The 18,326-nt window shown below is 31.9% G+C and overlaps 2 protein-coding genes across 2 annotated transcripts; one reads left to right on the plus strand and one right to left on the minus strand.

Annotated features, from left to right (window-relative positions):
* On the plus strand, positions 1–12,468 carry LOTGIDRAFT_199416 (hypothetical protein). Its single transcript, XM_009047849.1, has 21 exons — positions 1–171; positions 743–835; positions 1,055–1,172; positions 2,406–2,485; positions 3,044–3,443; positions 3,572–3,763; positions 3,860–4,008; positions 4,179–4,379; positions 4,535–4,636; positions 4,792–5,058; positions 5,321–5,591; positions 5,865–6,010; positions 8,502–8,648; positions 8,833–8,958; positions 9,174–9,395; positions 9,660–9,842; positions 10,013–10,191; positions 10,418–10,603; positions 10,834–11,106; positions 11,294–11,510; positions 11,679–12,468. Exons 3-21 carry the CDS (start codon positions 1,067–1,069, stop codon positions 11,835–11,837), a joined length of 3,606 nt encoding a protein of 1,201 aa, XP_009046097.1. The 5' UTR covers positions 1–171; positions 743–835; positions 1,055–1,066; the 3' UTR covers positions 11,838–12,468.
* A 320-nt stretch (positions 12,469–12,788) lies between these two features.
* Positions 12,789–17,666, minus strand: LOTGIDRAFT_205068 (hypothetical protein). The gene is made up of 9 exons (XM_009047850.1): positions 17,570–17,666; positions 17,061–17,203; positions 15,921–16,041; positions 15,613–15,700; positions 15,305–15,411; positions 14,913–15,008; positions 14,650–14,748; positions 13,803–13,894; positions 12,789–13,598 (listed from the first exon to the last, which is right to left on the minus strand). The coding sequence occupies exons 1-9, from the start codon at positions 17,609–17,611 to the stop codon at positions 13,418–13,420; spliced, it is 969 nt and encodes a 322-aa protein (XP_009046098.1). The 5' UTR covers positions 17,612–17,666; the 3' UTR covers positions 12,789–13,417.
* Between the last annotated feature and the right edge of the window lie 660 nt (positions 17,667–18,326).

An 18,326-nucleotide genomic window follows, 5' to 3' on the forward strand; every position in this document is an offset into this window, starting at 1 on the left:
GATATAGAGGAGCAAGTGAGAAATATCCAAGCTAAAAAAGTATCATTGAAAGATGAAACAGAAAAAGTTGGTTTAGGAGCCTTAGGAAGCTATGATTTAGATATCTATGGTGGACAAGATAACAGATTTACTGGATATGTTACTTCTATTGCCCCTAATGATGAAGTTGATGTAAGTTAAAGAACTGTTTGAACTATGGTCAAAATGGTGATTGTATTGTAACATTTAAGCTTTAACTTCCGCAATAAGCTAGGAACCACACTTATTGATTATTGTTTATTATTTCCCAGTGATGAAGCATATTGATATTTATAAAAATCTAAAAAGCATTTAATATGAGTTATTGCCCTCATGATCTCGTTTTAGGCACAATTCTCGACAGATTTTTAAGAAACTTGGTTGAATCACCTAAGGATAAACCCTATTAAAAAGCAAAAAAATTGAAATATATTTGTTATGGGTTATTGCCTTTGTTCTTAAAAACTTGTTCAATACACCTCAGAAGACAAAATTCTTGACTGATTAAACGAAACCTAAGGATGAAACCAATGGAAAATCAAAAAGAAAAGAGAAAAAGGCTGTGAATAAAGCTCTTGCAGTATGAAAATGTTATTCTCAACCTCCCGGATGACTTGGCTGCTATTCATCGCTATCTTTAAATTTTATTTTTATATACAAATCTCACATAGAATTTTAGTACCTAGGATATTTTGTTTACTCTGTTTTTTTCTTTATTTTACAGGAAGATGAAGATGTATCAGCTTCATTTCCCAAAAGGTCGTCTTATACAGCACCGCTCAATTTTTTACATGAAACAGCCAACGATAAGGTTAGTGTTAAAATATTATTTGATGCAATAATAGTAATGCTCATTTCATATATTTTTTTTTAATTTCAATCTGAATTCCTCATTAATATTGAGGCTTTCAAATTAAATATAACTGAATTTTGATACAATGTTTAAAATTCTTATTGTCTTCCTAAGATTGTGCAGCAGAAGAAACTTTGTGCATAAAGCGAGCCAATTGATTCAGAAAATCTTGTATGTTTCCAGGACTATGATCCAATGGCAGAACACAGAGTGCCCAAAATCACAGATCGTGAAGATGCTTATCAAGCTCGTAGACGTCAGATGATTATCTCCCCTGAAAGATATGATCCCTTTGCTGATGGTGGGTATTCTTTTGTTTCTCTTTGAATTGAATGTGTGAATGATTTGGAATGAAATGAAGTGAAAAAAAGACTGAACTGGAAAATTGAATGAATGTCGAAATAGGAATATGAAATGTTTTCTTACTCTCAAAAAGTTAATTAATGATATATTTGAATTGATTGTTCCTGCATTCTGTTGATTTTATTATCCTGTTTAACTTTTTGAGAATAAGATAAGCTAATGTTGACATTGGAAGGTTGAAGGAATGCAATTTCTATGGGATGGTATCATAAAACCACAGTATTCACTACAGGAAGTGTGGCAAATGGGGTTTGGATCGCGAATTAAAAAGAAATCAAAGCAAAATACTAATATAAAAAATCTTTCCTTTCTAGCACTGTAACACCAGAATATTGTGGAGATGGCTTGCCAACGGGAAACAAGTTGTTTGCTAAAAAAAGTGGTCATTTTTGAAAGAATTTAATTTCAAAATTAATGAAAAGAGTTCTCTTCTGATTTGAAAAAGCAATTGAGTTTGAAACTAGATGCATTTAAATAGCTTATGAATATAAAATCAGTATAGATTTTTCTCCTTTTGCGTTTCTGTATTTTTACTTCTGTGGTGAAAACTTAATATTATAAGACTAATTTTAGGACGGTGCTAATTTTTGTGGCATCAATTGTGATGCGATGGAGAGATACCAAGCAGTCACAGTACGTATTTATTGCCATATGGCAACCCACTTCAACCATGAACCACTTCTTAATATGCACCAAGTAATGATAAGCTCCTCAGAAATTTAGATGAGAAGCTTTTATATTTTGACGGAAACCAACACCCTTATAATTTTGCTTTGAAATTAATTAGAGTATATCTTCCAGATGTTGGTTACCAAAAAATAAGATGAAAAGTATAATCAATTACCAAATTATTTGTATCAAAGAAGTGATTCTTGGTTGCTAGAATCTATCCAACCCTCTACATGATAATGTGTTTCATTATGAAATTTTGTTCGTAGTTATTGAAATAATTTTAAACAAAACAATGATGAAGCACAAAGAAAAGATACAAAAGGTGTATGACCTACTTTCTGGTAATTTTCGATATTCTTCACATAATCATATTGAACTTGATTATGTAGATGGTTGGATGGTAGTTCAGTCTATATCACATTCTATTTATTTGAACCCCTGACTAATTGATGGTATTGTCACGGCCATGTGTCGTGACATCTTCTGTTTTCTATTAAAGGTGGTAAAACTCCCGATCCTAAATTGGCTGCCAGAACATATGCTGATGTTATGACTGAGTTGCAGATCGATAAAGAACAGGTAGGGAAGTCTGCTTAATACTCTAAAAGGGGTATTTCGCTTTTTTGTAAAAAGGTTTTATTATCAAAAACATCATCAATTATACATGAAAATAGTTTAAGAACATTATTTATATCTATGTATCTTCTTGATCAAATTGAATTTATTTTAAAAGGGTTAATTATAAACGGCAAGTACTTATTGTATATTAACCAGTTTGACCTAGTTGTTGTATATGGCTTTATAATGGATTTGTAGGAGACATATTTCTCTACAATTTGGTGTTTATTTCACTCAAATCTGTACAGTTGTTTTCTAACAGCTTCCAATTAGCATAACTAACTTAAAAACCTTACGTAACGTTATTAAATATTTTTGGCATTAAAAATAAACGACCAGATTTTTTTAACTTTTCAGATACATTAAAGGGCAAATTTCTCTAAATTTTGGTGTATAATTTTTACGAATTGGGAGCAAAAAGAATTTAGACATACAAAAAAAAAAGCGGAATCTCCCTTTAACTCACTATCAACATATCATATATGCAGTAATTGGATTGTAATTCTTTCCATTTTTCAGGCTGGTCTGCGAAAACAAATGACAGAGAAAGCCAAAACTGGTGATTTACAACCAATAGCCAATGGCAATAAAGAATCACAGAAGAAGGTGCCAGCTAAAAGACGACGTTGGGATCAGTCGGCAGGTGGTGATGAAACACCAGCCAAGAAAAAATCTTCAACATGGGATGCTGCAGAAGCAGGAGGCACCCCATCAAATAGTCGTTGGGATGAAACTCCTGGAAGAAGTAAAGGATCAGAAACACCTGGTGCCACTCCGGGAGCCAGCACACGAATGTGGGATTCAACACCTGGTCATGCTACACCTGGAGCTGCCACACCTGGTAGAGATACACCTGGAAATCAGCCCACACCAAGTGCTAGACGAAATAGATGGGATGAAACACCCAAAACTGAAAGAGGTATGTTGTAGTATGTAAAAAATATAGAAAACTAAAAACTATTTTCTATTGGGTTGGTAAATCCATATGATTGATGTATATTCAACATTTGTATTTCCTTATCAAAATATTATTATTATTTTTTCCAGGAACCCCAGGCCATGGTAGTGGATGGGCAGAAACTCCTAAAACAGATAGAGGTGGTGACCTTATAGAAGACACACCTACACCTGGAGCCAGTAAACGTAGGTCAAGATGGGACGAAACTCCTGGAGCTAACACACCTGGTGGTATGACTCCAAGCATGACTCCAGGTGGAATGACTCCTACCATGACTCCAGGTGGAATGACTCCATCAGGTACTCCTAGTGGAATGACTCCAGGGGGTGCTACACCACAGATGACTCCTAGTGGTACCACACCTACTGGCCAGAAAGCTATGGCTATGGCCACACCAACACCTGGTCATTTGATGTCCATGACTCCAGAACAGATGCAGGCTTATTCCTGGCAGAGAGAAATTGATGAAAGAAATAGACCATTGCCTGATGATGAACTGGATGCGATGTTGCCACCTGGTTATAAGGTAAGCTTAATTTTTCTATGAAATTCAACAACATTGAATATTAATGTATTTGTTATTATTATAATTTGAAGAGTGATTAATGATTTCAACATATATTAATGATGACAAATGGAACAAGTTTTCTTGAATTTAAACAATTGTATGATGTTCTGAATTATTTAATTATATAGGTTATTCAACCACCAGCAGGCTATATACCAATCCGTACACCAGCTCGTAAACTGATAGCTACACCTACTCCCATGGCTGGTACTCCAGTAGGTTTTAGGATGCAGACACCAGACAGTAAAACACAGATTGTAGACATGCAACCTAAAGGCAATCTACCCATGATGAAACCAGACGACATGCAGTATTTTGATAAATTATTAGTAAGTAGCCCTTTATTGCTCTGATAGTATTTTACTGTTCTATTTATTTGAAGTAGCAATTCCTCTTCAAAGCATGTCTTAATGTATTAGAAAGCTTAATGCTCATTTGATGGATCTGTAATATGTTTTCATTTCTTTATGTTTTGTATAATTAGGTTGATGTTGATGAAGAAACATTGAGTCCAGAAGAACAGAAAGAAAGAAAGATTATGAAATTATTGTTGAAGATTAAGAATGGTACTCCCCCGATGAGAAAGGTAATATCATTTACATTTTAAGGAGACATCCCAGTTCCAGCTCATGGCCTAACTTAGAGTGAATCTAGAGTGAGTCACTTAGAGTGACTAAAATATCTCTCCAAGAAAAATACATGGTGCTCATATGTTATAATTCTACTTTGTCTTATTTCTAGGCTGCCTTACGTGTGGTGACAGAAAAAGCTAGAGAATTTGGAGCTGGACCATTGTTTAATCAGATTCTACCATTACTGATGTCCCCATCATTAGAAGATCAGGAGAGACATTTACTAGTCAAAGTTATTGATCGTATCCTATATAAGCTAGATGATCTGGTTCGACCCTACGTACATAAAATATTGGTGGTTATTGAACCTCTGTTGATTGATGAGGACTACTTCGCTCGTGTTGAAGGCAGAGAAATTATATCTAATTTAGCTAAGGTAAGTTAATATCAATACTTTGCGCTATGATACATGCATGCCATGTGATTAAATTGAGCTGTACTGTAGAGACTTTTTGTACATAAAACACCAATCAAGGCATATTATTACTACATTGAGATCAAGGATGGCTCAGTTATATTGTATTGCATTCTGCACAAATATTTTGGCCACACTACCATCTTACGGTCAAAGGAGTAGTCTCATAATGTGCAATAGAGTGATGGTGGTTTTTATAATGAATTTCTAAATCTGTTTTCAGGCTGCTGGCCTAGCTACTATGATCTCTACAATGAGACCTGATATTGATAACATGGATGAATATGTCCGTAACACTACAGCAAGAGCCTTTGCTGTTGTGGCCTCTGCACTTGGTATACCAGCTCTCCTGCCCTTTCTAAAAGCTGTGTGCAAGAGTAAGAAATCTTGGCAAGCTAGACATACTGGTATCAAGATTGTACAACAGATAGCTATTCTGATGGGCTGTGCTATTTTACCACATTTAAAGAATTTGGTCGAAATTATTGAACATGGTATGTTATTCTATATCCTATACAAATTGCTTATTTGTCAAAGTAATGTTTTATCTGATCAGTCAAACAATAGTCAGTTTAAGAGAATCATGGGTCAACTAGCATACAAGTTATTAAATTACCATTATTTGTAATGAGCAGTCCTTGAAGAAAATAACAAATCAGCCGTGGAATATTGGAAAGGAACCCCTAAGGGAATTCTACTCATAGTCATAAACAGCATACAACCCAATTTGAAATGGTTATAGTAACTTCAAAACTGTCTTCTTTTAGGTTTGGTTGATGAGCAACAAAAAGTACGAACTATCACAGCCTTAGCCCTGGCTGCACTTGCTGAGGCAGCTACACCTTATGGCATTGAATCTTTTGATAGTGTTCTCAAACCATTGTGGAAGGGTATTCGACAACATAGAGGAAAGGTAAATTCTTTTTTTTTTTTTTTTTTTTTTTTTTTCCAAACAGTTTATTTAATAACAAAGGTACATAATATATATATATAGTTTGCATAATAAATAAGTTATAATTGCATTACATTTTATTTTATCCACGAGACTCTATGAATATTTCATTACTGTTGTATAGTTTTCCAGACATTTATAAATTCTAATTGAATTTTAGTTTTGTACCTTATATTTTTAAGAATGGATGCATATTTTGTAATTTTTATAATTTATGATTGGTAGTTCCAAAAATGATATTCACATCATTGAGTTCTATAAATATATCAGCTTTAAACATTAGGGTTTCAAGGTCAATCCATAGGGAGTCACAAATGGACAGGAGCTGAATAGATGGATATAACTTTCTACATGATTTTTACAAAAAGTACAAAGGTCACAGTCACTAACACATATTAATTTCAGATACGACTTTAAAGGTAATATTCTGTGGATCAATCTATATTGAAACCATTGTAATTTCGAATCTCTGGTTGTTCTAAATATATTACTGAAAATATTTTTCCACATTAAATTCTCATCTGGTAAGTTCTGATTCCATTTGACAGTACCTTTAGGAATGATATTATGATTAATCAAAGAGTTAAAAATATCGGCACACCCCTTTTGATTTTTTAGTATACAGATTAAACTGGTCGGCATAAAAGGTCTGACAACTTCAGATTTAGTTTTATCAATAATTATATTTTCTCGCTTTATAAAAAGTTTTACACAGTTTATAAACCCTTGATATTTTAAAAATGAGATACCGGTATTTAGAATTTAAATTTTTTCTTCAAAGTCAAATTTTGATAGAAAATTACCTTTAGTGTCTAGAACATCATCTAATATTACTACTCCCTTACATCTTTCCAAAATTTGTTTTTGGTATCTTTTTGTAATTGAACAATGAATTGACTTCCACAATTAGATAAATAATTTAAGAAATTATCACCATAATCAGCATTTATATTAATCCAAGGTTGTGATGGTTTAAATAATTTTCTTATCCACGTGCATTTTAGAGCAGCTATAAAATTGCTGATATCTGTCATTTTTAAGCCACCATCTGAATATGGTTGAGTTATAATGCTGCGTTTTATCTTATCAATATTTGAAGAAATAAATGTACCAACTTTGGAATTTTAAGCGTTTTTATTACTGTTACTTTATCTATGGGAATTAAATGTCTTTGTTTCCATAGCGATAGTAAAATGCCTATCTTGGAATATTGTTTGTTATAATTAAGAAGAATCATATCATCAAGGTTTATACAAAAATCAAGTCCTAGTAATGAAAAAGATAAATTTCCCCATTCCAATTTCCAGCGGTCGTGATGATAGACTACTTTGCTATATTTTTTGCTTCCGATCCATATTGGCTTTTGAACTATATATTTTAAGACCCAAGAGTTTAGAGAAAAAAATCAAGCATGTCGAGAGAAGCAAACAGTGATTGTTTAGAGCCATCAAGAAATAAAGTTGTATCATCAGCAAACTGTGATATTTTATGCTCCTGATTTATAAATATTCCGCATATATTTTTATTGTTTTTTTTATTAAAATGGTCAAAATCTCTGCACATAAAATAAAGATGTACGGTGAAATGGGGTCACCCTGACGGCAACCTCTCAATAAATTGAAATAGTCCGAACAATGGCCATTTTGTATTACGTCAGCTTGCATATTAGAGTTCAGAACTTTAATCCAGTTTTGTATAACCTTTCCAAATTTGAAAAATTTTATTACTTTATATATGAAGGACCATGCAACTGAATCAAAGGCCTTTTCAAAATCAATAAGAACTAATAAACCAGATATATTATTGCGCTCAGTATGATCCATTAAATCATATACTAGTTGTGTATTTTCACTCATACATCTACCACTTATAAACCCTGTTTGAGAATTTGAAATCAAGACTTTCAGGACAGACTTAATTTTAGATGCTATACTGCCTGATAATAGTTTATAATACACATTTAATAGTGTTATTGGCCTCCAATTTTTTTAGAAAATGTCTTGGCTTATTGCCCTTTGGAATACATGTTATTATGCCTAGTCTTTGATCAATTGGAAACATTTTATTATCAAATGATTCATGGATGGACCGCAAAAGAAAATGATTGATATGAACCCAAAAACACTTACAAAATTCTTAATAATGAAATTTACATGCTTTGAACAAAGCATAAATTTACGTGAGAACTCTTAAATATAAAAGTCTTTTGGAAGTATATATACTTAACACTATATCATAAGCTCTCTGATACTAAGAACATAAGCTCGTAACAATTAAAGTTTACTAGTTATATCAAACAAATATTAGTTTGTCACATGTCACAAGAGTTATGCTTTATTGAATAGGCCAACTGCCATCTGCATTTCTTTTGATTCAAACACTTTTGATAAGTGAGGGTCTCTTTGTGAGCTCTTATCTCAATGCTGTTATAAACTGATTATTTCATTTCCAGGGTTTAGCTGCGTTTTTGAAAGCTATTGGTTACCTTATTCCGTTGATGGATGCTGAGTATGCTAATTATTATACTAGAGAAGTCATGTTGATCTTAATTCGAGAGTTTCAATCTCCTGATGAAGAAATGAAGAAAATTGTCTTAAAGGTATGTATTTAAGATAGCAATGGTTGACATTTTGATTCTTTCTGAAAATTTTGATCCTTACAGTTTCAAAGCATAATTTTGATTACAGAGTTGAAATTAACTCAAATGTAACAAATACATATGAGACATATTTACTTCATGCATGATAACTTTTGATGATATTGTCTAAACATGTTATTTACAGGTAGTAAAGCAGTGTTGTGCCACTGATGGTGTAGAACCACAATATATTAAAGATGAGATTCTTCCTCCATTCTTTAAACATTTCTGGAACCAACGTATGGCATTGGATCGTAGGAATTACAGACAGGTATAATTTTTTTATATTAAATCAGATCACAGATAGTAGATAGATATATTGATTGCTAAACTGTAGATCTTATTTTTGTGTGATTTTTGCATTAATGAATATATCTGGTACAGTAGGGATATGTTCAAAGTTGATGAGTTGTCAATGCAATGTCTGTTTTCACCAAAAAAGTTCAGTATTGAATGAGAATAAACTAGATATAATTTGTGTTTTAGTTGGTAGACACAACAGTAGAGATAGCTAATAAAGTTGGAGCAGCAGAGATTACAGGTCGAGTAGTAGATGATTTAAAAGATGAAGCTGAACAGTATCGTAAAATGGTAATGGAGACTATAGAGAAGATTATGGGAAATTTAGGAGCTACTGATATAGATTCTAGGCTAGAAGAACAACTTATTGATGGTATCTTATATGCTTTTCAAGAACAGACAACAGAGGTTTGTTGTTTACATTTTACATGATTTATTGGCTTCCATAACTAAAATATATATGGCATAGGGGTCAATATGAAGAAATATTAAGATTATTTAGCCAGAAGGTATTGCTTCATTCTTGAAGAATTAGACTTTTCATTTTGAGTGATGTAAGTGATTAATTACATTGTCGTAATTGAGCATAGTTCCTTATAATATATTGTGAGCATTATTTTGAATTATGTATTTAAAGTACCAGTAGTTAATGTTCTGGTCTTTGTATTTTAGGATGTGGTAATGTTAAATGGTTTTGGTACTGTAGTTAATGCTCTAGGTAAGCGTGTCAAACCCTACCTACCTCAGATATGTGGTACAATATTATGGAGGTTAAATAATAAATCCGCTAAAGTACGTCAACAAGCAGCAGATTTGATCTCACGTATTGCTGTTGTTATGAAAACATGTCAAGAGGTAAATCAAATTTTCAATTTCTGTATTTAAACCTTTTATAAGTGATCATCTTTTGAATGTAAATATGAACATGATTTTTTGTCTGAAGAAACTATGATTACAATTAGTCATACATGTTGAGCTAACAACATGGCAGGAGGAGTATACTGAGTTAATATTTGTATTTACAGGAGAAATTAATGGGTCATCTGGGTGTTGTACTATATGAATACCTAGGAGAAGAATATCCTGAAGTATTAGGTAGTATACTAGGAGCTCTAAAAGGTATTGTGAATGTAATTGGGATGACTAAAATGACACCACCAATTAAAGATTTACTACCAAGATTAACCCCTATTCTTAAAAACAGGTAAGTCAATCAACAATCAAATGCCAATCAGCCCTATTTTAATTCACTTTTTTTTTATTGCTGAGGATAATTTATGACAACTTTTAATGCCTCTTGGCCAAAATTTACTAAGCATCGAGACTACGTTTGTGATACAGTAGATTAGGAAAATATATTAGGCACAAAATTGGTTTAAGAGTTGAGTAATTTACTTGATTAATAAACTTTAAAATAAATTGTATTTCAGACATGAGAAAGTACAAGAGAATTGTATAGATTTAGTAGGACGTATAGCTGATAGAGGGGCTGAGTTTGTTTCTGCCAGGGAATGGATGAGGATATGCTTTGAATTATTAGAATTATTGAAAGCTCACAAAAAGGCTATCAGAAGAGCTACTGTTAATACTTTTGGTTACATTGCTAAAGCTATTGGGTAAGATAAAGTTACAACACATTTTATGAGAAAGAATCAGATGACTTAATCAACAGAAAAGATTTCAAAACCATTTTGTCATATATTTGATATCTGAAAGTAGTATGAACCTACCAAAAGGGCAGGAAAAAAATGACATGTCCCATGTAGTTAGCTGTTTTCAGCATTGCTTAAGTCTTTATTGTAAAGATATTAGAATACATCTGTCATAAGATTTGGTTTATTTTCAGTCCACATGATGTCCTGGCTACATTACTTAATAATTTGAAGGTACAAGAACGTCAGAATCGTGTCTGCACTACTGTAGCTATTGCTATTGTAGCTGAAACATGTTCACCATTTACTGTCCTGCCTGCCTTGATGAATGAATACCGTGTTCCAGAACTCAATGTTCAGAATGGTGTTCTCAAGTCTTTATCATTCATGTTTGAATATATCGGTGAAATGGGAAAAGATTATATTTATGCTGTTACTCCACTTTTAGAAGATGCTCTTATGGACAGGTAAACACTGATTTTATTCAAAGCAATTTCTTCATAGCACTTTCTGTTTGGTCTTACATTGGGGGTGGTGTCAAAAGAAAAAATAAAAAATGTTATGCCTTTCATGACCTGGAGCCAATCTATGATGAAGATTTTTTGACAGTTAATAAATGGCTATTTAATTTTTAACTTTATTTTTTTTTTACAGAGATTTGGTACACAGACAAACTGGTATGGCTGCTATACAACACATGGCCCTGGGTGTTTATGGTTTTGGATGTGAAGATGCCCTGACACATTTATTGAATTATGTTTGGCCAAATGTTTTTGAAACATCTCCCCATGTTGTACAAGCATTTATGGGAGCAGTAGAAGGTATTAGAGTAGCGATTGGTCCTTCAAAAATACTACAGTATGTCTTACAGGTAAGCAAATCATTCTTTCACCAATTAATACACATGTTTAGTCTTGCTATAGACCCACCATCTTCAAGTGAACAGCTCTTTCATTGTTGTGTAATAGGCCAATTTTCTATCAAATGTCTTTTATTGTTTTCAGTTACTTATTTCTTGGAATTATCTTTCTACTTTCAGGGATTATTCCATCCAGCTCGTAAAGTAAGAGATGTTTATTGGAAGGTATATAATACAGTTTATATTGGTGCCCAGGATGGAATGATACCAGCCTATCCTAGAATTCCTAATGATGCTAAAAATCAATATCTTCGTTATGAACTGGATTATATTTTATAGATAAAAATATCAACCAATATTATTTTTATTCCACAAATTTGGTATCATGTTATGTTTGGATTGTATCATATAGATTTGTTTAGCAAAAAATTAAGGCTGTAAAACTCCATTTCATTTCATACCATTTCAAGCAATGTTCCAGTTTTGTCAATCCCATTAAAGGTTATATGCACATTCAGCAGGGTTTAAGATTCAAAGCACAGGAGTTTTCAATTCTGCCTTCATTTTGAAATTTTACCACAAAAGTTTCAGGATGCATTCTTTTGAAGTCATTTTTTCATTCATATTATGTATATATTGTGTAAATATAATTTTCAAAAAAATACTTTAATAGTTGCTTGTTTCATTGTCATATTTCATTTATAAGTTGTACTCTGATAATCATGCAGGCAAGACTGCTGGCAAGAAATATTTGGATTATTTGGTCTTGTAAAGAAAAAGTCTAGTTTTTTTTTAAAATGTCAATAGTAATCAACGAAACATGTACTTTGTCCATCAGAAATTATGTGAAAGAGCGTCTTATTGTTGCAATAGATATACAACTTATAACTATTATTTCAGTTATGCTTTTATAGTGCTAATATTTGTTGTAATCAAGAACTATGTGTGTAAATAAATCTTGTACAGGGAAATGAATAGACTTATCTCTGGGTGAATTAATGTCCTTATGTGCTATTGAATATCCTTGACAGTTAGAAATTGTCCTTCCTTGAAAATAATCCTGGAGCAATAGAAGCTAGAGATTTACTCGCTGTATAATAATGATTGCCTTTGAAAGAAACCTTTGGAACATTTAATGCCTGTATTCAGTACCTCTGCTACCAGCATACAATAATACTGCATTTGCTTGACAAAGGACTAGCATTACTGGCTTGTTAACTGGGTGCCAACATATAACATTTTGGTTATTTCTTGAAGCCCACTGAAGTGTCCGTAGAATTCAACACTTTTGAAAACAATATATTCTTTATTTACAAAACAATTACAAAAAACATTGCATAAAGCAATGAAGAGTAAAAAGCACCGTAAAGCACTTTAAATATAAAACAAAATATCATTAATACTAAAAAAATACTAACATACTGCATGAGAAAATAAGAATTAGTGATAAATGCTTAAAACAATTTTTTTATCGATGTTTTACCATTTTGATAACATAACAAGTACAATCTAAGAAAATGTCTGCCAATGAGCACACTGTTAATTAAAGTTACATAGATGTGTTTATAGAGATACTACTGGTAGATACGAGCCCAAAGAAACAGTGCTATGTGAATATACAAGCTTCACAATTTCTATACACAGCAAATCATGTCTTAAAATTTTCCAATTTTTTGGCCTTTGATATCGATAATTTATATAGTTTAAATAAATCACTTTGCACAAATACAGATATCTGTTTGCTTCCTATTACAAAAATGGAAGTCTCAATATTTTTTGTAAAGGTTTGAAATAGAGTTTTATGTCCTACTGCTCCAATTGAGCCAAATATTGTCCAATCCACAGGTTCAGTATTCTTTCCAACATTAATAAAAGTTTCAGTTTTAAATCTCCGAATTCCAGCTATTCAATGGATAAGTTTATTGTTGGTGTAGAGAAGGCATGCCTCTTGGATCAGATCCTTCAACTCCTGCTGTAGAATCTAAATTTTGTTGTAACTGCACCAACCAACGTTTCAAAGACTTGTCATCTTTTAAACAATTAGCAAATGTAGAATCCTTCAACTGATCTGGTAGACAATGCTGTAAAGCTTCTCGTGCTCTGCAAGTGAAAATTTATTGTACAACTTTCAAATGTCAAGGGAATTCCAAACAATCCAGTTTAAAATATATTGAAATATACTTCTTCTACAATAATGCGAATCATGTTTTGATATTATAGATTCTTTATCTTTTATCTACATATCTACTTAATCAGAAAATAGTACTCATGCATAAGAGATACTTTAATAAAATAAATACTTACCTCACATTATCTGATAATCGTAAATAACATCTAACAATATGTTTTAATAATCTGGTGGAGGGTTCTTTAGATAAATGTAACACCATTTTACCCTAAAAATATCAATTAACACCATTGTTCTACTGTTTCAATATTAACAAGAATTCTGTTTTTATTATATACACAGATACTTTTTGACTTTCTATCTAAGTATTCTTCTTTCATTTGGGATACAACATTGAACTATCGAGGCCAATACCGTGTAAAATACCACATGTATTTTAAAGCAAAATATAGAATATCTCTGAATATATCAAAGAAAGAACTATGTTTTACAAGAATATAACTTTGGGTTCTCAAGGATCATATCAACCAGCTAGTCCTAAACAAAGTATTTCCTTAGTTATCTGTACTGATGTCATGATTCAAGGTTTTCAACATGAAAACAGATTAGAACCCACAACCAATATTTGTTTGATGTTAAACTAGCAATGCTTCAAATGATAAGATATGAAGCCAGTCCTCAAATATTTTTTTTTCATTGAAATAGTAAGTTTATAGAATTATTTAGTGTAACAGCATACATATATATTATAAATATGATATAAATTACATTTATACAAATAGAACTTGTTATATTAATATGTATGAAGAACACCTGAGTTTCTATACTATTGTTTATGAAAAAGTTGATAGAAGAAAAAGATAGAAATAGAGAAGGTGGCCATCATAGGAAAAGTTAAAGAAAGGTGAAAGAAATATGAACGTCACACTGTCTTGTACTTCATAAGATTTATAATTAAGGTTAGTCAAATATTCTTTATCTGCTATTACTATTGCATAAAAATCGAAAAATCAGGACACTTACTAAGATCATGGCAACATGAGAAAATCTTTCATATGTTAAACAAATATAAGATAACCCTATTTCATCTATCAATATCTTCTGTAATATAAATGTGGCTACCTGAAAAACAACAAACAGAAAAGTTGACTTTTTCGGATTGCTCTTTCACATCTCCAATCAAACAAGACTGGCAAATACAGCGAATTATTTGACCTGGTTCTAGCAAGTCTTCTACCAAATCAGCTAAGCACCTAGTACATAAACATCAAATCCTAAATACTTACTGTTTTAGATAGTTCTGAACCAGATTCCATAATACGTAAACAGAGTGGAATAATTTCTGTATTCAGTAAAAAATTTATAACCTCTTCTTCATCCGTCTGTAAATAACAACAAATATGAATAAATTGTCATTACAAAATACACAGCAGTTAATGAGATATAGTCACCTAAATATTTTACTTCCAACGTGATCGAGCTAAATTTCAGCTGTCTGTATCACACTTCAAAATAAACATCTGACAACATTTCTTAATCTGAAAACTGCTATAGATAACAAGTCAATAAAGTTAAAATTGAAGAAGAAAATCAGTGCAAAAGATTAAAATAAAAGCATGTTCAACATGGATTTAAATGGAATATTTCATGTTTAGTCAGAATATCATCTAATGCTTACCTTGACTAGAGCACCTATAACACCTAAACTAGTTAATCGTAAATATTCAAATGGTCTTGTTTTAGTAACAGTCAGTAGAAATGGATATAGAAATAGGGGAATGTGTGCTGAAAAAAAAAATCCAAAGAAACATTTAAACTAAATATAGCTATGGCAAAGTAAGAAATTAGTGCCTTAAATTTACTGATCTAACAATCTTCTATTGTAAAAAATTTCTAAAAATATTACAATATTTACGCAATTAGCAATATGCGCTCCAGCCATGGGATGATTACAATATCTGTTTCAATATAATCAATTTTACTTACTTTGTAGAAAAGCTGATCTAGTTTCAGAGTGGGCCGCTACACATTGTAATAGTGCTAAAGCATTACATACACGATTAGATTGAGAAGCCTGAAATATACCAGAAGAAAAATACTTTATTCTTAACATTGTTTTGATGTTTGGACTTAGCCATTGTTCAGGCTTTTTCATACAAGAACTAAACGAAATATAATAATACTTTGAACTGAAACTTTATTGAAAGGTCAATTAGATTATAGATAATCTCCATGTTGTAAAAACAAAACAAATGCTGAAGGATCTGAATGATAAAAAGTAAACACTAACTTACTGTTAAATTAGGAGGATTTATGGCAGGATAAACTGTGACTATTTCTTGTAATAAAGCAGCTATGGTACCAAATGAATGCCATAACATTGGTGATAAATCTGGTATGAATTCTCTCTTTTTACTGAAAATATACAAAAAATCATACAGTGGTGTAACCTATTTTCGTGGATATAAGGATTCAACACCGAATTTCGTCGAGGTTAAAGAAACGAAAAAAAATTTTTATGTCTTAGATGTTTCCTCAGATATTCTACAAAATAATTAAAATTGGTTTATTTCTATTTTCTTTATGAATCCTTCACTTTGACCCATATTTCGTGAGCAAACAACTCGGCAATGGCGTCACCTATTTTCGTGTACAATGTTTGATCTATAAATAAGTCTAGAAAAACACGTTGTATGGATACCCAGTGGTATAATTAACTTCTCTTAGTATTTATCTTTAATATCAATTCATCATAACTAGTGACAATTCCTTAAAAGAACCACGATTTTAAAAAAAAAATAGTGACTGACAAATTTAGATACGTAGCGTGATCTATTGATAAAAGTCACTGAAACAACATAAGAATATGGTTCACTTTGTGTTCCATATAAATTTTCTGCTGACACGGAATCTGCTAGTTGATCAAGTGACTTCATTCGTTGGACTACATTCTAGCAGACAACACTTGGAATTCCGATTACCGCTTGGGATTATAAGGAAATTCGGGCGATAAAAAATGGTGACTTTTGGTAATAAGTGAAATCTGCCATTTTGTATTTGTCAAAGTATACATTAATACATTTTACCTCGCTCGAAACTACTGGATTCATTCTACTAGCTGATATTGTAGAGAAAACCCATGTTTATCAAAACAAACTAATGCAGAGGTCGCGCAAGGTCGCTCATGTAAATTATTAAACATTTCCGAAAATCCACGAATAATAGGTTTTAACGAAATTAGGTTACTTGACTGTACTTGTAATGACCCATCTGATTTTGAGTTTTAATGTGCTTAAATGAATGTCTAAGATCGATTGATTCAAGATGCATTTACTCATTTCTGGTATTGATAATTCAAGTGAGTCTGTTAGATGAAATCAACCCGTAGATATTTATTCTACTATCAAGTTAGTAAATTTATTCATGTGCCTCACCTTAATTCTAGTAAAGCATTTTCTCGTGTATCTGGACTAGTTAATTCATTGATCCACTGATATATTTTTTCTCTATCTACTGGTGGTAAAGACAAGGGAGCTTGCTGTTGTTGTGGTGGTTGTTGGGGTGTTGGAAGACGAGGCTACAATAACAATTATTTTTTGACTAGGACAAAAGTTGACAATGTAGATGAGTTATTCAATTCAACTGCAGTTGACTCAGCAAAAAGGCCTTTTGTAGACAGTATGTAAATGTCCAACAAAATTTTATCAATATTCTTCCTTGCAGAGTAAATGTTGACTACACCTTCCTTGCATGAAGAAGCACTTTGGGTTCAGAGGAAGGGTGCAAAATAAAATGAGAAAGAAGCTGAAGCCTACGAGAAAAAGAGGCCAAAAATGAACCGGCTTTTCTCGCGTCTCATCATTAGAAACTATTGCAATACTATCTATGTGTTATTGATATCATCAGAAAAATCGGGGGCGAGACAAAGATAATGCTATCTTACTTGCTGGTTTGGCAGGTTCATGTTGCTCCCTAAACCTGCCATTTTCAGATCACTTTGTAAAATATGTAATTTGCTATTTTTACAGGTTAGATTAACTTCCCAGCAGATGGCGATAATGCATTGGTGGTGTTTGATTACTAAAATACTATATCCGAACATTTACTAAATTGTCCACTTAGATTGGAAGCTTTATCATAAGTAGCCAATGAAAATGCAGAAAGACATCACTAAACTTGTTGTGTGTTAAACAGAATCAAATTTTACTGCTGAAGTATGGCTTTATAGATAAACTTTTTTATCATTATTTCTCAAATAAAACTGTTTTCTTGAAAAGTTGTAAAGCTGAATTTTATTGAAAATATTGAAAATGCACAAAGATTCATTTTATTTCGTAAAACTCGTCTTTGTTATTGTTTTGGAAACTGTCCAATCGTTGTGGATGTAAACAAAGAGTCCATGACAGAATTACAACTTCCTTCGAAAGTAAAATTTATTTATAAGCAGAAGACAAAAGTTCTCAGAGAAAATAGGCATATAATTCAGTAAATTTATATTCATGAATTTCTAGAAATACCATAAACCGAATACAAATGAGGTAATTCAACGATTGTGGTTATAACACGAAAATAAGATTCTATTTTCAGTTGCAGACTGAAAATGGGTCTAATGTTAAATGAAGGAATAAAAGATAAGTTCATAGACATAGGCTTGATCGAACAAATGAACATAAAAAAACAAACAAATAAACAAACGAAAA

This window comes from Lottia gigantea (genome assembly GCF_000327385.1).
Source record: "Lottia gigantea unplaced genomic scaffold LOTGIsca_118, whole genome shotgun sequence".
Lineage (NCBI taxonomy): Eukaryota > Metazoa > Mollusca > Gastropoda > Lottiidae > Lottia > Lottia gigantea.

What these genes read in the sequence shown, in the direction of transcription:
- LOTGIDRAFT_199416 (XM_009047849.1), top strand. Translation starts at nt 1,067, where the DNA reads ATGGCAGAACACAGAGTGCCCAAAATCACAGATCGTGAAGATGCTTAT. An exon ending in GGTCGAAATTATTGAACATG is followed by an intron (nt 5,592 to 5,864) that starts GTATGTTATTCT and finishes GTCTTCTTTTAG; the next exon opens with GTTTGGTTGATGAGCAACAA. An exon ending in TACTACAGTATGTCTTACAG is followed by an intron (nt 11,511 to 11,678) that starts GTAAGCAAATCA and finishes TTCTACTTTCAG; the next exon opens with GGATTATTCCATCCAGCTCG.
- LOTGIDRAFT_205068 (XM_009047850.1), bottom strand. Translation starts at nt 17,611, where the DNA reads ATGGCAGGTTTAGGGAGCAACATGAACCTGCCAAACCAGCAA. An exon ending in AATGCTTTACTAGAATTAAG is followed by an intron (nt 16,042 to 17,060) that starts GTGAGGCACATG and finishes GTATATTTTCAG; the next exon opens with TAAAAAGAGAGAATTCATAC. An exon ending in CTCATGTTGCCATGATCTTA is followed by an intron (nt 13,895 to 14,649) that starts GTAAGTGTCCTG and finishes TGATATTTTTAG; the next exon opens with GGTAAAATGGTGTTACATTT.